This window comes from Panthera pardus, unplaced genomic scaffold, assembly GCF_024362965.1.
Source record: "Panthera pardus isolate Hobbes unplaced genomic scaffold, ASM2436296v1 HiC_scaffold_27, whole genome shotgun sequence".
NCBI classification, from domain to species: Eukaryota; Metazoa; Chordata; class Mammalia; order Carnivora; family Felidae; genus Panthera; species Panthera pardus.
The window spans coordinates 40,330,923-40,354,854 of record NW_026526843.1 but is presented as its reverse complement, the minus strand read 5'-3'; the positions used below and the strand labels follow the sequence as shown (position 1 = coordinate 40,354,854).

The following is a 23,932-nucleotide window of genomic DNA, read 5'->3' as shown; positions in this document are numbered from 1 at the left end:
ACATTCAGTGTTATTACTGAAAGATACGGGTTTAGAGTCATTGTGATATCTGTAGGTTTCATGCTTGTAGTGATGTCTCTGGTACTTTGTGGTCCTTGCAACATTTCACTCACAGAGTCCCCCTTAGGATTTCTTGTAGGGATAGTTTAGTGGTGATGAATTCCTTCAAGTTTTGTTTGTTTGGAAAGACCTTTATCTCTCCTATTCTGAATGACAGACTTGCTGGATAAAGGATTCTCAGCTGCATATTTTTTTCTGTTCATCACATTGAAGATTTCCTGCCATTCCTTTCTGGCCTGCCAAGTTTCAGTAGATAGGTCTGCTACTACCCTTATGTGTCTACCTTTGTATGTTAGGGCCCATTTATCCCTAGCTGCTTTCAGAATTTTCTCTTTATCCTTATATTTTGCCAGTTTCACTATGATATGTCATGCAGAAGATCGATTCAAGTTACGTCTGAAGGGAGTTCTCTGTAACTCTTGGATTTCGATGCCTATTTCCTTCCCCAGATCAGGGAAGTTCTCAGCTATGATTTGTTAAAGTATACCTTCAGCCCCTTTCTCTCTCTCTTCTTCTGGAATTCCTATGATACAGATATTGTTCCATTTGATTACATCAGTTAGTTCTCTAATTCTCCTGTCATACTCCTGGGTTTTTTATTTCTCTTTTTCTCAGCTTCCTCTTTTTCCAAAATTTTATCTATTCACCTATTTTCTCCTCTGCCTCTTCAATTCATGCTATGGCCACCTCCATTTTATTTTGCACCTCATTTATAGCATTTATTAATTCCTCATGACTACTTTTTAGTCCCTTGATCTCTGTAGCAATACATTATCTGCTGTCTTCTATGGTTTTTTCAAGCCAAGCGATTAATTTTATAACTACTATTCTAAATTCTTCTTCCATTATATTGCTTAAATCGGTTTTGACCAATTCGTTAGCTGTCACTAATTCCTGGAGTTTCTTTTGAGGAGAATTCTTCCGTTTCATCATTTTGGGTAGTCCCTGAGGTGGCTCCAAACTACAGGCACTTCCCCTGTGCTGTCCTGAGTAACTTGTGATGGTGGGCGGGGCCACAGTCAGACCCAATGTCTGCCCCCAGCCCACCACTGGGGCCACAGTCAGACTGGTGTGTACCTTATGTTCCCCTCTCCCAGGGGGAGGACTCACTGTGGAGTGGTGTGGCCCCTGTCTGGGCTGCTTGCACACTGCCAGGCTTGTGGTGCTGCTTCGATGGGATCTGGCCAAGGGCATATTAGATGGGGTGGATCTGCAAGGTGCACAGGGGTGGGAGGGGCAGGCTTACCTAGCTTTGCCGTTGGTGGTCCCCAAAAGACATAGGGTATCAGAATGGATAAAAAAACAAGACCCATCTATTTGCTGTCTACAGGAGACTCATTTTAGACCTGAGGACACCTTCAGATTGAAAGTGAGGGGATGGAGAACTATTTATCATACCACTGGAAGCCAAAAGAAAGCTGGAGTAGCCATACTTATATCAGACAAACTAGACTTTAAATTACAGGCTGCAACAAGAGATAAAGAAGGGCATTATATAATAATTACAGGGTCTATCCATCAGGAAGAGCTAACAATTATAAATGTCTATTCACCAAATATGGGAGCCCCCAAATATATAAAAAAAATTAATCACAAACATAAGCAACCTTATTGATAAGAATGTGGTAATTGCAGGGGACTTTAATAATCCACTTACAACAATGGATAGATCATCTAGACACAGAATAAATAAAGAAACAAGGGCCCTGAATGATACATTGGATCAGATGGATTTGACAGATATATTTAGAACTCTGCATCCCAAAGCAACAGAATATACTTTCTCCTCAAGTGCACATGGAACGTTCTCCAAGATAGATCATATACGGGTCACAAAACAGCCCTTCATAAATATACAAGAATTGAGATCATACCATGACACTTTCAGACCACAATGCTATGAAACTTGAAATCAACCACAGGAAAAAGTCAGGAAGGAACACCTCCAAAAGCATGGAGGTTAAAGAACACCCTACTAAAGAATGAATAGGTCAACCAAGCAATTTGAGAAGAAATTAAAAAATATATGGAAACAATGAAAATGAAGAGATAAAATCCTAACGCTTTGGAATGCAGTGAAGGCAGCCCTGAGAGGAAAATACATTGCAATCCAGGCCTGTCTCAAGAAACAAGGAAAATCCCAAATACAAAATCTAACAGCACACCTAAATGAACTAGAGGCAGAACAGGAAAGACACCCCAAACCCAGGAGAAGAAGAGAAATAAGAAAGATCAGAGCAGAAATAAATAATATAGAATCTAAAAAAACAGTTTATACAGATCAATAAAATCAAGAGTTGGTTTTTTGAAAAATGAAACAAAATTGTTAACCCTCTAGCCAGCCTTCTCAAAAAGAAAAGGGACAGGACTCAAATAGATAAAATCATGAATGAAAATGGAATTATTACAACCAATCTCTCAGAAATACAAGCAATTATCAGGGAATACTATGAAAAATTATATGCCAACAAACTGGACAACCTGGAAGAAATGGACAAATTCCTAAACACCCATACACTTCCAAAACTCAAACAGGAAGAAATAGAAAACTTGAACAGACCCATAACCAGTGAAGAAATTGAATCAGTTATCAAAAATCTCCCAACAAGTAAGAGCCCAGGACCAGATGGCTTCCTTGGGGAATTCTACCAGACATTTAAAGTAGAGATAATACCTATCCTTCTCAAGCTGTTCCAAAAAATAGAAACGGATGGAAAACTTCAAGATTCACTCTATGAAGCCAGCATTACTTTGATTCCCAAACCAGACAGAGACCCAGCAAAAAAAGAGAGCTACAGCCAATATCCTTGATGAATATGGATGTAAAACTTTTAAACAAGATACTAGCAAATCGAATTCAACAGCATATAAAAAGAATTATACACCATGATCAAGTGGGATTCATTCCTGGGATGCAGGGCTGGTTCGACATTCACAAATCAATCAATGTGATACATCACATTAATAAAAGAAAAGATAAGAACCATATGATCCTGTCAATCGATGCAGAAGAAGCATTTGACAAAATTCAGCATCCTTTCTTTTTTTTTTTTTTTTTAATTTTTTTTAACGTTTATTTATTTTTGAGACAGAGAGAGACAGAGCACGAATGGGGGAGGGTCAGAGAGAGAGGGAGACACAGAATCGGAAACAGGCTCCAGGCTCTGAGCAGTCAGCACAGAGCCCGACGCAGGGCTCGAACTCACATACCGCGAGATCGTGACCTGAGCCAAAGTCGGATGCTTAACCGACTGAGCCACCCAGGCGTCCCCAGCATCCTTTCTTAACAAAAACCCTCAAGAATGTCGGGATAGAAGGAACATACTTAAACATCATAAAAGCCATTTATGAAAAGCCCACAGCTAATATCATCCTCAATGGGGAAAAACTGAGAGCTTTCCCCCTGAGACCAGGAACACGACAGGGATGTCCACTCTCACCTCTGTTGTTTAACATAGTGTTGGAAGTGCTAGCATCAGCAATCAGACAACAAAAAGAAATCCAAGCCATCAAAATTGGCAAAGATGAAGTCGAGCTTTCACTTTTTGCAGAAGACATGATACTATACATGGAAAACCCGATAGACTCCACCAAAAGTCTGCTAGAACTGATACATGAATTCAGCCAAGTTGCAGGATACAAAATCAATGTACAGAAATCAGTTGCATTCTTATACACTAACAATGAAGCAACAGAAACACAAATAAAGAAACTGATCCCATTCACAATTGCACCAAGAAGCATAAAATACCTAGGAATAAATCTAACCAAAGATGTACAAGATCTGTATGCTGAAAACTATAGAAAGTTTATGAAGGAAATTGAAGAAGATAAAAAGAAATGGAAAAACATTCCGTGTTGATGGATTGGAAGAATAAATATTGTTAAAATGTCAATACTACCCAAAACTATCTACACATTCAATGCATTCCCAGTCAAAATTGCACCAGCATTCTTCTTGAAGCTAGAACAAGCAATCTTAAAATTCATATGGAACCACGAAATATCCTGAATAGCCCAAGTAATATTGAAGAAGACCAAAGCAGGAGGCATCACAATCCCAGACTTTAACCTCTACTACAAAGCTGTAATCATCAAGACAGCATGGTATTGGCACAAAAACAGACACATAGACCACTGGAATAGAATAGAAACCCCAGAACTAGACCCACAAACGTATGGCCAACTAATCTTTGACAGAGCAGGAAAGAATATCCAATGGAAAAAAGACAGTCTCTTTAACAAATAGCGCTGGGAGAACTGGACAGCAACATGCAGAAGAATGAAACTAGACCATTTTCTTACACCATTCACAAGAATAAACTCAAAATGGATAAAGGACCTGAATGTGAGACAGGAAACCATCAAAACCCTAGAGGAGAAAGAAGGAAAAAACCTCTCTGACCTCAGCCACAGCAATGTCTCACTTGACACATCCCCAAGGGCAAGGGAATTAACAGCAAAAATGAACTATTGGGACCTCATGAAGATAAAAAGCTTCTGCACTGCCAAGGAAACAATCAACAAAACTAAAAGGCAACCAACGGGATGGGAAAAGATATTTGCAAATAACATATCGGACAAAGGGCTAGTATCCAAAATCTATAAAGAACTCACCAAACTCCACACCTGAAAAACAAATAATCCAGTGAAGAAATGGGCAGAAGACATGAACAGACACTTCTCTAAAGAAGACATCCAGATGGCCAAAAAGCACATGAAAAGATGCTCAATGTCACTCCTCATCAGGGAAATAAAAATCAAAACCACACTCAGATACCACCTCACACCAGTCAGAGTGGCTAAAATGAACAAATCAGGAGACTAGATGCTGGCGAGGATGTGCAGAAATGGGAACCCTCTTGCACTGTTGGTGGGAATGCAAATGGGTGCAGGCACTCTGGAAAACAGTGTGGAGGTTCCTCAAAAAATTAAAAATAGATCTACCCTATGACTCAGCAATAGCACTACTAGGAATTTACCCAAGGGATACAGGAGTGCTGATACAAAGGGGCACTTGTACCCCAATGTTTATAGCAGCACTTTCAGCAATAGCCAAATTATGGAAAGAGCCTAAATGTCCATCAACTGATGAATGGATAAAGAAGTTATGGTTTATATATACAATGGAATACTACTTGGCAATGAGAAAGAATGAAATATGGCCTTTTGTAGCAACGTGGATGGAACTGGAGAGTGTTATGCTAAGTGAAATAAGTCATAGAAAGATACCATATGTTTTCACTCTCATGTGGATCCTGAGAAACTTAACAGAAGACCATGGGGGAGGGGGGAGAAAGTTACAGAGAGGGAAGGAGGCAAACCATAAGAGACTCTTAAAAACAGAGTAAACTGAGGGATGATGGGGGGTGGGATGGAGGGGAAAGTGGGTGATGGGCATTGAGGAGGGGACCTGTTGGGATGAGCACTGGGTGTTGTATGGAAACCAATTTGCCAATAAATTTCATATCAAAAAAATGTGTATGACATCTTTTTTGAGTGTTGAGTTTGATATGTTCTTTATAGATTTTGGATACTAACCCTTTATCTGATGTGTCATATATATATATATATATATATATATATATATATATATATACACACACACACACACACACACACACACACACACATATGTGTGACATATATAAAATGGAATATTACTCAGCCATCGAAAAGAATGAAATCTTGCCATTTGCAGCAACATGCGTGGAGCTAGAGCATACTATGTTAAGTGAAATAAGTCTGTCAGAGAGGGACAAATACCATATGATTTCACTCATATGTGGAATTTAAGAAAGAAAACAGATGAACAAAGGGAAAGGGGAAAAAAAAGGAGAGAGAAGAAAGCAAACCATAGGAGACTCTTAACTATAGAGAACAAACTGAGGGTTGATGAGGGAGGTGGGGGGGGATGGGCTTAATGGGTGATGGGTATTAAGGAGGGCACATGTGATGATCACTAGGTTAACACTTAATTTTACCACATATATTAACAAACTAGAATTTATTTTTTTTTAATTTTTTTTTAACTTTTATTTTATTTTTGAGACAGAGAGAGACAGCATGAACGGGGGAGGGCCAGAGAGAGAGGGAGACACAGAATCTGAAACAGGCTCCAGGCTCTGAGCGGTCAGCACAGAGCCTGACGTGGGGCTCGAACTCACGTACCGCGAGATCATGACCTGAGCCAAAGTCGGACGCTTAACCAACTGAGCCACCCAGGCGTCCCAAACAAAATAGAATTTAAATAAAAAACTAAAATTAAAAAAACCCACAAATAACAAAAATACTATTTTGGTTCTTTGTAGATTGGCTCTAAATTGGAGTATTCCTTCAATGTTTAGCCAGCCAATTTACAACTCTGCCTTAGCCTTATTTCCCATTTGCACAGAGGCTAAAGATTAGTCACAGGTGAAAACTTAGAGTCTCTGAAGTGTTTCTGAGCATGAGTTTATGTCTGAGGATTCACATCATCTTCTAGATCCCTCAGTATATGTAGGAACTTTTCAAAGTTCTTATTCCCTGTTTGTACCTCATTCCCAAGCCTCTTCCTAGTCTTTTCAGTCTGTCTGCTAATTTTAATGTCCATTCACTCTTGCCTCAAACAAAGCAGCTTTTTACTACTTAAAAAAAATGCCATCTAACATAAAAACAACAATGAGATACGACCTCCCATCTATTAATTTGGCTACCATTTTTAAAAACAGAAGTAAAAAAGAAAAAAATTGGCAAGAAAGTGGAGTAACTGAAACCCTAAGTATATTGTTGGTAGGAATGTAAAATGGTATAGCCATTGTGGAAAACAGTTTTTCTGGTTCCTCAAAAAATTAAAAATTAATTATCATATGATCCAGCAATTACCCTTCTTGTTATATACCCCCCCAAATTTAAAGTGTTATCTTTAGAGATATTTGTACATGCATGTTCACAACAGCATTATTTGCAATATCTAAAAAGTGGAGGCAATGCAAGTGTCCATTGACAAATGAATGGATAAGCATAATGTAGTATATACATACAATGGAATATTATTCAGCCTTTTAAAATGGAAAGGGATTGTGATGTATGCCAGAACACAGATGAAGTTTTAGGATATTACACTAAGTAAAATGAGTCAATAACAAAAAGGCAATATTGTATGATTCCACTTATATGATGTACTTAGAATTGTCAAATTCAGAGATAGAAAGTAGAACAGTGGTTGTCAGGGGTTGGGTAGAGGGAGGAATGGGGAATTATTGTTTATAGACTTTCAATTTTGCAAGATAAGAAGACTTCTGGATATGGGTGGGTAGTGATGGCCCCACAACAATATGAATGTATTTAATACCACTGAACTGTATGCTTAAAAATGGTTAAGATGGCAAATTTTATGTGTATTTTACCACAATAAAAGAAAAACTGGGGAAAAAATGCTGCCCAGGAGGCCACTCCAGTCCTGAGATCATTTGGGTGAGGTGGGAAAAACAAAACTAATTCTTGAGCTGGTCCCTTAGGGGGCCACCAGGCAGGTCAAAATGCAAAACTACAACTCTTTGAGAAGGTCTGCATTGCCTCCTTTGGCAAACTATAAGCTGGCCATGCCTTGGCTGTCACTGAGCTGTTAATTGGGGGGGTGGTAGGCAGGTAAGTAAAAATGTCGTAACACTCTCTTACTGAAACTCAGGAGCTTCTTCATAAGCACTACCCTGGTTGTTGTAAGCTTTATATCAGATTTCAGTGTTCCAAAAAAAGTTGCTTCTAAAGTTTTTTTCTAGCTTAAGCATTGCATTAGTGGAAGGATTGATCCCTGGCTTTTCCTGCTCTTCCATTTTCACTCTCAAGAGTTTGCTTTTCTCTCTTACTAATATGGAAACTTATTAAAGGGTTTTAAGTCAATTAGTTACAGAATTACAATGTATATTTTTAAAAGATTCCTCTATATGCTGTTTGGAGAATGACTGTAAAGAGGCAAGTGTGGAAGAAACGACACCAGTTAGAAGGCTTAGGTAGTAGTCCATTCAGTTATGGGTTGGTCTAGGATGGATTAGATTAGCAGTAAAGTTTTTTTAAAAATGGAAGATTCTTCATATATTTTTGGACACCACCACTAGGTAATCTCCAGGATTGATTATGGATATATGTGGAAAGTGAGAGGAAAAAAAGGAATGAAGCACATACTTAGAACTTGGGTAGTAGTGTCATTTACCAACAAGAGAAAGTCTAGAAGAATGATGTGTTGGGAAGGTAAATATTCAAGTCTTCTGTTTTGGACATGTTACATTTGAGATGGCCTCAGACATTCAACTGGCCTTGTCAGGGAGTCATTTGGGTACAAGAATCTGGAGCTTAATACAAAGATCTGAGCTGGAAACAGATTTGGTAGTCATAAGCCTGTAGGTAGTAATATAAAGTCATGAAACTAGACGATAACTGTTAAGGAGAGAGTAAAGTAAAAAAGGAGCAAGCTAGGGAAGGAGCCCTGGGGCACTATAACATTTAGACAAGCAGAGAAGGAACCATAAGGAGACTGAGAATTTATCAGCGAAGCAGGAAGAAAACCAGCATCGTCGTGTTATAGAAGCCAAGAGAATAATGTTTCAAGGAAGAGAAAGTCGTAAACTTCATTGAAGGCAACTGAGAAGTTGAGATATATGAGGACAGAGAAATTACCATTGATTTGACAAGATGGAGTGGGGGATGTTACCAAAGACCTTGTCAAGAGAAGTGCCTTATTGAAGGAGATTTAGGAGAAAATGGAAACAGTGGATACAATGACTATAGGAAACGTGAAGAAATTCTGCTGTAAGGAATAGAGAAATGGAACAATAGCTTGAGAATGTGAAGTCATGGAAGGTTTTTTTTTTAAATAAGTGGGATGTACTGGAATATCCTGATAGAAATGATAGATTGGTGATGCAGAAAGAGTATGATTATATGTGTTAGGTGCTTGAGAAATCAGGGGACTGGAACCCAAAGGGGATGGCCATTTATAGAGGCTAGGATACTTCATCCATTATAATGATAATCTAATATTTATTGAGCTCTTACTATGTGCCAGGTACTATTCAAAACACCTTACACATATTCATTTAATAAAACACTGTGAGGTAGATCCTTTTTTGCCCTCATTTATTTTAAAAATAAAAAAAAAAAACGATGGCAAAGTTTAAATAATTTACTCAAGTTCACACAGCTAGTAAATGGTAGAGTTGGGATCTGAACACTGGGAGTATGACATTAGATCCCACACCCTTAATCACTATTCTATTTAGTACACAGAGAAAGCTAGAGTGTACTGTAGACACAAATCAGGAGTGTAGACACAAATTAAGTAGATGGTAGATTTGGTTATAAGAAGATGAGGAAGTTCTCATCTAATTGCTTTTATTTTCTCAATGAACTATGAAGCGAGGTCCATATCAATATCTATAGATATGTCTCACTCCTTTTAATGCCAACATACTTCATCATATAGTTGTACCACAATATGGTTATTTAACTAATCAGTTCCCTCTTGATGAACTTTTGTTTCCAGGTTTTTGCTATTACAATGCTGCAATGAATATTCCTTGAACATATATAAAAATATTTCTGTATAATGGATTTCTAGAAGATTTTCTAGATCTTCACAATTAATATTTATTTTTGAGAGAGCGAGTACATGTGCACACAACACACACACAAGCAGGGAAGGGGCAAAGAGAGGAGACAGAGAATCCCAAATAGGCTCCATGCTGTCAGCATTATCAGTGCAGAGCCTGACGCGTGGATTGAACTCACCAACCATGAAATCAAGACCTGGGCCAAAACAAAGAGTCAGCACTTAACAGAGTGAACCACCTAGGAGGCCCTCACAACTATTTTTAATAGACATGGCCAAATTGTCCTCCCAAAAGGTTACACTTATTTATACTCTCACCCAAAGTGTATGAAAGTGTCTATTTTCTATACCCTTGGAAACATTTGCTGTTATCAATCTTTATAATATTTGACACAGGTCTTGGTTTCAAATACTATTTTTCCAGTCAAGTGAACTAGGGCTTCATGTAGAAATGGTTGATTCCAGCACTCAGGGAAAAAAAAAAACCAAGATGAGTCTGGAACAACTTGTAGTGCCAGAAAGAAGGAAGTAGTCAAAAAATGGAGACATGTCAAAATGACAAAGAAGCTCTGAATGGCCAAAGTTGAAACAATTTGAGAGGCTTCCGGGAAGATGGTGGCGTAGGAGGACGCTGGGCTCACCGTGTCCTGCGGATCACTTAGATTCCACCCACACCTGCCTAGATAACCCAGAAAATCACCAGAAGACTAGCAGAATGGATTCTCTGGAGCCAAGCGTAGACAAGAGGTCCACGGAAGAGGGTAGGAAGGGCAGAGAGGCGGTGTGCGATACACGGACTGGTGGGAGGGAGCTGGGGTGGAGGGGCAGCCTGCCAGCAAAGCAGAGCCCCCGAGTCTGGCTTGCAAAAGCAGAAGGGCCGGACAGAGTGTGTTCTGACAGCAAGCAGGACTTAACATCTGGAAGGTTATAAGTTAACAGATCTGCTCGGGGAACGGGATGGCTAGAGAACAACAGGAGGGAGAGTTGCTGAGCCCTGGACAACAGAGCACAGCTTGGCAGGGAACAAGGCGCTCGCCAGCGCCATCTCCCTTGCCCATCCCCCAGCTAAAATCCCAAAGGGAACCAGTTCCCATCATAGAACTTGCTTGCACCGGGCAAACACCCAACGCTGTGCTTCTGTGGATCCATCCCTCCAGTGGGTCTGACTCACTCCCGGTGTCACAGGGCCCCTCCCGAAGTAGATCACCGAAGGCTAAGCGAGCTGAGCCTGCCCCTCCCGCCCCCATGCACCTTGCTGATCCACCCCAGCTAATATGCCAGATCCCCAGCACAACAAGCCTGGCAGTGTGCAAGTAGCCCAAATGGGCCATGCCACCCCACAGTGAATCCCGCCCCTAGGAGAGGGGAAGAGAAGGTACACACAAGTCTGACTGTGGCCCCAGCGGTGGGCTGGGGGCAGACATCAGGTCTGACTGCGGCCCCGCCCACCAACACAAGTTATTCAAGACAGCACAGGGGAAGTGCCCTGCAGGTCCGCACCACTCCAGGGACTATCCAAAATGACGAAACAGAAGAATTCCCCTCAAAAAAACGTCCAGGAAATAACGACAGCTAACGTACTGATCAAAAACGATTTAAACAATATAACAGAAAGTGAATTTAGAATAATAGTCATTAATCACTGGGCTTGAAAACAGTATAAAGGACAGCTAAGAATCTATTGCTACAGAGATCAAGGGACTAAGGAACAGCCAGGAGGAGCTAAAAATGCTATTAATGAGCTGCAAAATAAAATGGAGACGACCACAGCTCGCATTGAAGAGGCAGAGGAGAGAATAGGTGAACTAGAAGATAAAATTATGGAAAAAGAAGCTGAGAAAAAGAGAGATAAAAAAAAATCGAGTAGTATGAGGGGAAAATTAGAGAACTAAGTGATGCACGAAAGAGAAATAATCTACGCACAATTGGTATTCCAGAGGAGGAAGAGAGAGGGAAAGGTGCTGAAGGGGTACTTGAAGAAATACCAGCTGAGAACTTCCCTGATCTGGGGAAGGAACAAGGCATTGAAATCCAAGAGGCACAGAGAACTCCCTTCAGATGTAACTTGAATTGATCTTCTGCATGACATATCATAGTGAAACTGGCAAAATACAAGGATAAAGAGAAAATTCTGAAAGCAGCTAGGGATAAACGTGCTCTAACATATAAAGGGAGACCGATAAGACTCGTGACGGATCTCTCTACTGAAACTTGGCAGGCCAGAAAGGAATGGCAGGAAATCTTCAATGTGATGAACAGAAAAAAATATGCAGCCGAGAATCCTCTATCCAGCAAATCTGTCATTTAGAATAGAAGAAGGGATAAAGGTCTTCCCAAACAAACAAAAACTGAAGGAATTCATCACCACTAAACCAGTCCTACAAGAGATCCTAAGGGGGATCCTGTGACACAAAGTACCAGAGACATCGCTACAAGCATGAAACCTACACACATCACAATGACTCTAAACCTGTATCTTTCTATAATAACACTGAATGTAAATGGACTAAACGGGCTAACCAAAAGACATAGGGTATCAAAATGAATAAAAAAACAAGACCCATCTATTTGCTGTCTAAAAGAGACTCATTTTAGACCTGAGGACACTTTCAGATTGAAAGTGAGGGGATGGAGAACTATTTATCATGCTACTGGAAGTCAAAGGAGAGCTGGAGTAGCCATACTTATATCAGACAAACTAGACTTTAAATTAAAGGCTGTAACAAGAGATAGAGAAGGGCATTATACAATAATTACAGGGTCTATCCATCAAGAAGAACTAACAATTATAAATGTCTATGCGCCAAATACGGGAGCCCCCAAATATATAAAACAATCACAAACATAAGCAACCTTATTGACAAGAATGTGGTAATTGCAGGGGACTTTAACCCTACTTACAATGGATAGATCATCTAGACACATGGTCAATAAAGAAACAAGGGCTCTGAATGATACATTGGATCAGATGGACTTGACAGATATATTTAGAACTCTGCATCCCAAAGCAACAGAATATACTTTCTTCTTGAGTGCACATGGAACGTTCTCCAAGATAGATCACATACTGGGTCACAAAACAGGTCTTCATAAGTATACAAGAATTGAGATCATACCATGCATACTTTCAGAACACAATGCTATGAAGCTTGAAATCAACCACAGGAAAAAGTCTGGAAAACCTCCAAAAGCATGGAGGTTAAAGAACACCCTGCTAAAGAATGAAAGGGTCAACCAGGTAATTAGAGAAGAAATTAAGAAATATATGGAAACAAACGAAAATGAAAATACAAGAATCCAAATGCTTTGGGATGCAGCGAAGGCAGTCCTGAGAGGAGGAAAATACATTGTAATCGAGGCCTATCTCAAGAAACAAGAAAAATCCCAAATACAAAATCTAACAGCACACCTAAAGGAAATAGAAGCAGAGCAGCAAAGACGGCCTAAACCCAGCAGAAGAAGAGAAATAATAAAGATCAGAGCAGAAATAAACAATATAGAATCTAAAAAAACTGGAGAGCAGATCAATGAAACCAAGAGTTGGTTTTTTGAGAAAATACACAAAATTGATACACCTCTAGCCAGGCTTCTCAAGAAGAAAAGGGAGATGACCCAAACAGATAAAATTGTGAATGAAAATGGAATTATTAAAACCAATCCCTCAGAAATACAAGCAATTATCAGGGAATACTATGAAAAATTATATGCCAACAAACTGGACAACCTGGAAGAAATGGACAAATTCCTAAACATCCACACACTTCCAAAACTCAAACAGGAGGAAATAGAAAGCTTGAACAGACCCAGAACCAGTGAAGAAATTGAATCAGTTATCAAAAATCTCCCAACAAATAAGAGTCCAAGACCAGATGGCTTCCCAGGGGAATTCTACCAGACATTTAAAGCAGAGATAATACCTATCATTCTCAAGCTGTTCCAAAAAATAGAAAGGGAAGGAAAACCTCCAGACTTATTCTATGAAGCCAGTATTACTTTGATTCCTAAACCAGACAGAGACCCAGTAAAAAAAGAGAACTACAGGCCAATATCCCTGATGAATATGGATGCAAAAATTCTCAATAAGATACTAGCAAATCGAATTCAACAGCATATAAAAAGAATTATTCACCATGATCAAGTGGGTTTCATTCCTGGGATGCAGTGCTGGTTCAACATTCGCAAATCAATCAACGTGATACATCACATTAATAAAAGAAAAGATAAGAACCATATGATCCTGTCAATTGATGCAGAACAAGCATTTGACAAAATTCAGCATCCGTCCTTAATAAAAACCCTCGAGAAAGTCGGGATAGAAGGAACATATTTAAAGATCATAAAAGCCATTTATGAAAAGCCCACAGCTAATATCATCCTCAATGGGGAAAAACTGAGAGCTTTCCCCCTGAGACCAGGAACATGACAGGGATGTCCACTCTCACCTCTGTTGCTTAACATAGTGTTGGAAGTGCTAGCATCAGCAATCAGACAACAAAAGGAAATCCAAGCCATCAAAATTGGCAAAGATGAAGTCAAGCTTTCACTTTTTGCAGATGACATGATATTATACATGGAAAATCCAACAGACTCTACCAAAAGTCTGCTAGAACTGATACATGAATTCAGCAAAGTTGCAGGATACAAAATCAATGTACAGAAATCAGTTGCATTCTTATACACTAACAATGAAGCAACAGAAAGACAAATAAAGAAACTGATCCCATTCACAATTGCACCAAGAAGCATAAAATACCTAGGAATAAATCTAACCAAAGATGTAAAAGATCTGTATGCTGAAAACTATAGAAAGCTTATGAAGGTAATTGAAGAAGATATAAAGAAATGGAAAGACATTCCCTGCTCATGGATTGGAAGAATAAATATTGTCAAAATGTCAATACTACCCAAAGCTATCTACACATTCAATGCAATCCCAATCAAAATTGCACCAGCATTCTTCTCGAAACTAGAACAAGCAATCCTAAAATTCATATGGAACCACAAAAGGTCCCAAATAGCCAAAGTAATTTTGAAGAAAAGACCAAAGCAGGAGGCATCACAATTCCAGACTTTAGCCTCTACTACAAAGCTGTAATCATCAAGACAGCATGGTATTGGCACAAAAACAGACACACAGACCAATGGAATAGAATAGAAACCCCAGAACTAGACCCACAAAAGTATGGCCAACTAATCTTTGACGAAGGAGGAAAGAATATCCAATGGAAAAAAGACAGTCTCTAACAAATGGTGCTGGGAGAACTGGACAGCAACATGCAGAAGAATGAAACTAGACCACTTTCTTACACCATTCACAAAAATAAACTCAAAATGGATAAAGGACCTGAATGTGAGATAGGAATCCATCAAAACCCTAGAGGAGAAAGCAGGAAAAGACCTCTCTGACCTCAGCTGCAGGAATTTCTTACTTGACACATCCCCAAGGGCAAGGGAATTAAAAGCAAGAATGAAGTATTGGGATTTCATGAAGATAAAAAGCCTCTGCACAGCAAAGGAAACAATCAACAAAACGAAAAGGCAACCAATGGAATGGGAAAAGATATTTGCAAATGACATATCGCACAAAGGGCTAGTATCCTAAATCTATAAAGAGCTCACCAAACTCCACACCCCAAAAACAATCCAGTGAAGAAATGGGCAGAAAACATGAATAGACACTTCTCTAAAGAAGACATCCAGATGGCCAAGAGGCACATGAAAAGGTGCTCAACGTCGCTCCTCATCAGGGAAATACAAATCAAAACCACACTCAGATACCACCTCACACCAGTCAGAGTGGCTATAATGAACAAATCAGGAGACTATAGATGCTGGCGAGGATGTGGAGAAACGGGAACCCTCTTGCACTATTGGTGGGAATGCAAACTGGTACAGCCACTCTGGAAAACAGTGGAGAGGTTCCTCAAAAAATTAAAAATAGACCTACCCTATGACCCAGCAGTAGCACTGCTAGGAATTTACCCAAGGGATACAGGAGTACTGATACATAGGGGCACTTGTACCACAATGTTTATAGCAGCACTCTCAACAATAGCCAAAATGTGGAAAAAGCCTAAATGTCCATCAACTGATGAACTGATAAAGAAATTGTGGTTTATATACACAATCGAGTACTACATGGTAATGAGAAAGAGTGAAATATGGCCCTTTGTAGCAACGTGGATGGAACTGGAGAGTGTGATGCTAAGTGAAATATGTCATACAGAGAAAGACAGATACTATGTTTTCACTCTTATGTGGATCCTGAGAAACTTAACAGAAATCCATGGGGGAGGGGAAGGAAAAAAAAAAAAAGAGGTTAGAGTGGGAGAGAGCCAAAGCATAAGAGACTCTTAAAAACTGAGAACAAACTGAGGGTTGATGGGGGGTGGGAGGGAGGGGAGGGTAGGTGATGGGCATTGAAGAGGGCATCTTTTGGGATGAGCACTGGGTGTTGTATGGAAACCAATTTGACAATGAATTTCATACATTAAAAAAAAAGTTGAAACAATTTGAACAAAATAATGATGGTATTAAGTTATTAAGTCAGAATAAAATAAACATCCATTAGTCCATGCTGATATAAATAAATCAGTAAATAAATGGGGGAGATGGTTATTTTTCCTTATAGAATTTCAATTAATACATATAGAAGCAATGAAAGAAACAAAAATCACTATTAGTAAACCCCACAGTAGTAACTGTCACCATCAAGAACAACTGATAAATACTAAAATTAGTGGGCACAAGTATGAAGAGAAACAGGATATTTGAATGGTCTCAATGTGTCTTCCTATAAGATATTTATTAATTTTAAAGAAGAAAATAGTAACTGTACAGTGAAGCATAGCAAACACCTTAACCAAGTGATTGAGGTTAATAACACCAGTATTAAGACATAACAGCATTAGCTATCTTCTGATATGATGCACTAAAAAGGGTACATCACTTCTGTCGTATTCTTACCAAAAACACATAACCTGAGTCTAATCACAGGAAATTATCCGACAAACCCCAATTAGGGACATTTTACAAAATAACTGCAATAATAAATGCAATGTAGGATACTGGATTTGAACCTGGATCATAAAAACACATTAGTGGGACAAATGGAAAAAATCAAATAAGGTCTGAAATTAGTCAATAGTACTGTGTCAATATTATTTTCTTGGTTTTTGAGAATTGTACTATGATTACAATAAAGTGTTAACACTAGGGGAGGCTGGGTGAAGGATATATGGTAACTCATGCTATTTTTGTGACTTTTCTGTAAGTCTAAAAAGTTTTATTTTAAAAAAAAGGAGCTCGTTGTCCAAACTTTTATTACTACTCTGAACACTTTTCTTAGTTTATTACTCATTTATATTTCAGTTTCTATAAATTTTCTGGTTCACTCACATTTTTATCGAATTGACTTTTGTACACTAAGAAAATTATATACATTGTATTAAGGAAATTAGCTCTTTGTGCATGACAAATTATTTTCTAGTTTGTCTTTTGATTTTTTTTATGGTAGGCTTGTGTGTGTATGTATAGATGTTTTTAACTGGTGATTTCTGCTGACCTGTGTGCAGAAAATAAATAGCAGCTAAGTGGCTTTAAGTCTTCTATGTAATCAAAAGACCACAGAATAGGAACAATACTTTATGAAAATGACTTTAAGAAACTGTTTCTTCTCTCCATTAAAAATTACATTTATTTAAAAATTTACATATGGTAAAATTTATCCTTTCTGGTATATAATTCGAGTTTTGACAAATGCATACACTTAAGTAACTTATAATCAAGATACAGAAACCTTCCATTACTAAAGCAAATTCTTTGTGTTACCATTTTGTAATCAGTCTGCCAGTTTTGACCCCTGACATCCACTGATTTGTTTTCTTTCCTTATAGTTTTGCCTTTTCCAGAATATTATATAAATGGAATCAAACAGTAAGTAGCCTTTTGAGATTGGCTTCTTTTACTTAGCAAAATGCATTTGAGATTCATCCAAGTTGTTGCATGTATGACAGTTCATCATAGTTTTTATTGCTGAGTAGGATTCCATTGTATGGATATACCACAGTTTGTATATGCACCAGTTGAGGGACATCCTCTATTTTTATTTTCCTCTATTGTTAATGATCTGTAGGTCTAGTAAAGGGCAGAGGTGAGATTTTCCACTCAATAGGAATAAGTTTCTTCTGAAAAGTCCAGCTTAGAAGTATGTCCCTGGGTAATATGTGCAAGAGGTTATACCAGGATAACTTACTTCTTCCCCTTAAACTATATCTAAAATTGAAGAGTTAATCCTAAGTGAGCAGTATATAAAAGGAACAGGAGTTTGTCCTGAGTACAGTTAGATGATATTCTCAGAGCAGGCCTGACAAATATTCTGGAAGCCAAGACATTTGTAGAGTATTACAAATTTTTTTAATTAAAAAAAATAACTGAAAAAAAGTAAAAATCACCCCAAATCACACCACTTTAAAAATTTTGTAAAGCAAAAGTCCCCTTTCAGCCTATCTAATCCCACTTCTAAAAGTTTTACAGTTTGGTATGTATATTTCCCAGCTTTTTCCTAAATTTATTCAGAAATACCTGTATATACATATATCATACAAATACAAATGCTTTTGTTTATAAAAATGCATTCACATTATACCATTTCTTGCTTTTTAAATTAGTACAAAATTCTGGACACCAAACAGATCAGAATGTATTCATACATATACCCCATTATTTTAATGGATGTACAGTATTCCACTAAATGAATGTATCATAATTTATTCATTTTCCTATTGATGGACTGTTGGGTTTTATCCAATTTCTTTTTTTTTTGGTGACTTTGAGATATAATTCACATACATACAATTCATTACTTATAGTATATTCATAGAGTTGTACAATTATTATGACAATCAATTTTAGGACATTTAACCAACTTCTAAAGAAACCTCATACAATTCAGCTATCATCCCTAGCCCTGAGCAACCACTAATCCACTTTCTGTCTCTATATATTTACAAATTCCGGACACTTCATATAAATGGAATCATATAATTATACAGTCTTTTGTGACTGGCTTCTTTCATTTAGCATGTTTTCAGGGTTATTCCATGTTTATAGCATATATTAGAAATGTTCCTCTTATACTTTTTGAAAGAGTATGTAGGAATTTGTATTAATTCTTCAGTGTTTGCTAGAATTTATCTGAGAAGCCATTTGAGCCTGGGGTTTTCCTTGTGTTTTTTTAAGTTATTAATTAACCTCTTTACTTGTTACAGACATTTTCAGATTTTGTTTCTGATTGGTTTCAGTAGTTTGTGTTTCTAGGAATTTTTCCATTCCATCTAAGTTATCTAATTTATTGGTATATGATTGTTCATAGTGTTCCTTCATAATACTTTTTATTTCTAGAAGATTGATAGTAATGTTCTCTCCTTCACTTCTGATTCTAGTAATTTGAGTCTTCTTTTTTCCCTGGTCAATCTAGCAAAAATTTTGTCACTTTTGCTGTTTGCTGATCTTTTTCTGGAACTAACCATTAGTTTCATTGACTTTCTCTAATGTTTTTCTATTCTCTGTCACTTATTTATCTAATCTTTTTTATTCCTTCCTTTTGCTTGCTCTTAGTTTGCTCCTCTTTTCCCAGTGTCTCAAGGTATAAAATATGTTATTTATATGTGATATTTTTTCTTGTTAAATATAGGCATTTGTGTTTATAAATTTCTCTCCAAGCATTGCTTTTGGTGCATCCCACATTTTGGTATGTTGTGTCTTCATTTTCATTCATCTCAAAGGATTTCTTAATTTCTCTTGTGATTTTTTTACTTGACCCATTGGTCATTTAAAAGTGTGTCTACTTCATATTTCCAAGTTCCCCAACTTTCTGTTATTGGTTTCTAACTCAATTCCATGTAGTCAGAAGATATACTTTGCATGATTTCAGTCTGCTTAAATTTACTGAGGTTTGTTTTATGGTCTACGATATGATCTATCCTGAAGATATTTCATATGCCCTTGAGAAGAATGTGCATTCTGTTCTTGCTGGGTAGTGTTTTATAGATCACTTTAAGGTCTAGTTCATTATGGCACTGTTCAAGTCTTCTATTTCCTTGCTTATTATCTAATTGTTCTATTATTCAAAATGGAGTACTGAATACCCCAATTCTTATTGTACACTTGTGTATTTCTCCCTTCATTTAGTTCAGTTTTTGATTCATGTATTTTGGTGCTCCATTATTAGGTGCATATATAATTTTGCTCTTCCTGATGGATCTACTCTTTTATCACTACAAGATGTCACTCTTTGTGTCTAATGACATTTTTTGTTTTAAAGTCTATTTTATCTGGTATTAGTATAGCCACTCCAGCTTTCTTATAGTTGCCATTTGCCTGATAATTCTGTTTAACCTTCAATCTATTTGTATCTCCAAAGTGTAACCCCAACAAATAGCATAGGGGTGAATCTTGTGTGTTTTTCCCAGTCTGACAATCTCTGCCTTTAACTGGATTGTTTAATCCATTCATATTTATTGCAATTATTAATATAGGTGGACTTAAGATTGCCATTTTACTGTTTGCTTTTTATATGTCTCTGAGGTTTGTCTTTGTTTCTCTATTTATCCTTTGGCATTGAATATTTTCTAATTTAAGTTTCTTTAATAGTATTTTCAGTTATTTACATAGTGGTTGCTCTAGCGCTTACCATACAAATCTTAACTCAGTTGGCTTCAGATATATACAAACTAAATTCCAATGAGATATAAACACCTTACTCCTACATGAATCTATTCCTTTCCCCACTTTTTTATGGTATTATTGTTATACATATTATTTCTACATGTTATAAATCCAACAATACACTGTTATAATTATTTGATGAAATTTTATGTCTTTTAAAGAAGCTCAGAGAAGGAAGAAGAGAAAATATATATTTGTCATTTTTTTATATTAACTTTCTTATTTCCTATTTCTTTTCTTCACTTGTTCCTGTAGATTGGCGTTACCATCTGGAGTCATTTCTATAGTCCAATACAGCTTTGCTTCCACCCTAAGTTCTGTTATTGGCAAATATATTGCATTTTTATATGTTATAAACCCAATAATGCAACTATATACATACTGCTTTATACAACTGTTTTAAAAATCAATTAAGAGAAGGAAAAATGCATTTAGACTGTCCTTCCTAATTATGTAATTACCTTTACCCATGCTATTTTTCTATATGTACAGATTTAAATTATTATCCAAAGTCACTGCTTTCTGCCTGAAGAACTTCCTTTACTATTTCCTATAAGTTAGGTCTGCCAGCAACAACAGTTTTTGATGATGTGGGAAGGCTTATATTTTATCTTCATTTTCAAAAACAGCTTTATTAGATATAGGTTCTATATTGGCAGGTGTTTTCTTTGAGCACTTTGAATATGTTATCCCATTGCCATCTCCATTGTTTTTGATGAGAAGTTAGCAGTTAATCTGATTGGGGTTCTCTTGTAAGTGATGCTTCATTTTTCTCATGTTACTTTCCAGAGTTTCTCTTTGTCTTTGAGTTTTAGCACTTTTGTTATGATGGGTCTGTGGATTTCTTCTTTATCCTACTTGGGGTTTGTTGAAATTCTTGGACGTATAGGTGATGTTTCTCATCAAATGTGAGACATTTACAGCCATTATTTATTGGAATATGTTTTCTGCTTCTTTCTTCCTCTTTTCTTTTTCTTGTCCTCTCATTAAAAGTATGTTGGGTTGCTTAATGGTCTTACTCTCTGTTAAATTTTCTTCAGTTTTTTTCTTCCTGTTCTTCAGCTAAAATAATATCATCTCATTTAATCCTTACAACCCAGTGAGGTAAGTAGTATTATTATCCTCATTTTATAGATGAGAAAACTGAGGCTCAGATTAAGTGACTTGCCGAGGTCACGAAATGGTAAGTGTGGCTGTGAAGTTCAAACACAAGTCCAATTCCAAAGTTTGTACTACTTCCTCTATATCATATATTCTTTCTATTCTCCAGCAACTACAAATAACTGAGGGATTTAGGAATGACTGACTCTCTTCTGGAGAACACTTTCTTCCCACCCTCCTTTAGTACTGTTTGCTAGTATGTTCCTCTTCTAAAATTCATACACCTAATACATAACATACATTAGATATTGATTCAATGTTTATTGCTTTGAATTCAATGATTGCTCAATGGTAGCTAGCTTAATGACTATGAGAACATTAATATTTTGATCTAAATGCTTTCATTAGAAAAATATATAGCTTTTTGAAGACACTGGTAACTTCATGGGGAAGCATTCGTTAAATGTGTGGACTAACTTATGAAACAACCTATTGTCACTGCTGACAGTTCTTATTCAACAGCATTTGTTGATGTTTATGCCTGGGGTCTTGGTCATTTATTTACTGGTGGATATAAAGAAGGATAAATGAGCTCTAGTAAATAAATATTTCAACATGTGATTAGTTTTTTAGTTCTGCATATAGGAGGCAACCTTGGAAAGAATGCTATATTTAGGGACAAATATTTAAACCCCAGATGAATTATAAAGATTTTTTAAATCCTTGGAAATAATCTTTTGTAATTTATCCTGAGAAAATGATACTCTTTGTACCCTACACTTCATACTTGCCATGTCTGTCCTATATAGTCTTTGATTATAAAAAATGTTTCCTACCAATTTGTTCTGAAACAGAGGGGGATTATCTTAGATTTTTCTCTCCCTCAGTTAAGTTTCTCTTCTTCAAATCCAAGCAAATTGCTATCTATACACAAATCCCAGATCCAAGATTCTGATGCAAGAAAGACCTCCTGGGACTCACCATCTATATATCTTTTAACTACCACTGATTTCTGTAGTGTTATCTGTAGCAGATGATATGAGAGAAGCAGCCTGGAGATCTGACCGTTGCTTTTTGTTCTTTCCAAATTCTATCACCATTATTTTCCCATGTAGTTTATATCCATTTACTAGATGCAATGCTTGCTGTGCTAGCTCCTTATCTAAAAGAGAAAGAAAAAAGCATCAATTTACATAGGGCTTAGTAATTCAATTCTATTCCAAGTCTAGTTTATGTTGTTTTGCCTTGGAGTTAAATATAGGCTACAAATCTATATAGTTCTTAGTTTTATTATCTTTTCCATAATCTCAAATTTGTATAACTCATCAAGATTAAACTAATGGCTAAGAATGACAATAAAAACTTAAAATGATGTTTGTATGTCTCCTAACACAAAGATAAAGGTAAAGAAACAAGAATATAGACAGTGTGACAAAGAAGGCTAAGCTATAACCAATAATCTATAAACCTCTTAGATAACAGATTATAGGTATTATGATAATGAAACCATTTTCAAAATGGACGACACAAATAAAAGATGTTATCATGGTACTGAGGACATTTTGCTTTTTTCTTTTGATGGGAGAGTGGGGGCCCTCATTGGAATAAATAAGTTTAAGAAATCTTATAGGCGTATGGGTACTTGAGGTGTGAGTATACAGTGTATAGCAAGGATAGCAGGAGTTTTCAACTTTCAACTGTTTTTAACAGTCTCAGAGCCTGTATGTAGAAAATTTAGAAGTGGAATTATTGCCCAGAGTCTGTGAAATCATAAGTAGACAAGCAATGTCTTTAGACTAAACCAATTTATGTCTCACATATGTATATACTACAAATTTTCAAATGTTATACTGCTGTTATAAAACAGCTATACACTTTAAAGTACTGAGTTTATAAAATATTTTATTATATATTTTTCAATTAATGGATCATATTAGCTTGGGGTCAATGAAAAATATTTTAAGTTTAAAAGGGGTCCTCCCACAAAAGGACTGAAAACCGCTAGTGTAGAGGATCCACAAACCTTAACAAGATAGGAAAAATAGTTTAAGAATGTACAAAAGAAGCAGAGGGGAGTTTGGTATGGCTTATGTGTAAAAGCACTTGCCTATACATAGATTACTAGGCTGTTTATAAGTAATGGTAGTTAGGGATAATGAAAGGTAGAGCTCCTACCCAGCTTCCACCAGAAGAGACAGTCTGGTCTGCTATAGAAAATGATATTCCTGTATTATTGTTCTCTTTTAATTATGATACTGAGATCAAGTAGTAAGATGGAGACAACAGTTAAAGGAATTTATCATCACCCCCCAGTTAATTATGAATTACTAGTGAGTTAGCATGTTAACATATAATCTCTTAGTCCTAAAGGAATAGGGCATACTAGGGTATTCTACCAGAATACCAATATATTAATAAGTAATATAATCTGAACTAGAAATACCATCGTCAGCAAAG

General features: G+C 37.0%; 1 protein-coding gene across 5 annotated transcripts in view; it reads right to left on the bottom strand.

Annotated features, from left to right (window-relative positions):
• Nucleotides 1-17,286: 17,286 nt before the first annotated feature.
• RBM41 (RNA binding motif protein 41) overlaps nucleotides 17,287-23,932 on the bottom strand; it is a 63,733-nt gene continuing 57,087 nt past the window's right edge. For 4 of the 5 annotated variants that reach the window (XM_053891293.1, XM_019435672.2, XM_019435667.2 and 1 more), the window contains one exon: nucleotides 17,287-22,637. In XM_053891293.1, the coding sequence (XP_053747268.1) occupies nucleotides 22,471-22,637 (167 nt within the window). In that variant the 3' untranslated portion in view covers nucleotides 17,287-22,470. The remainder of the gene's footprint in view (nucleotides 22,638-23,932) is intronic. The other variant, XM_053891291.1, reaches the window with a different exon arrangement.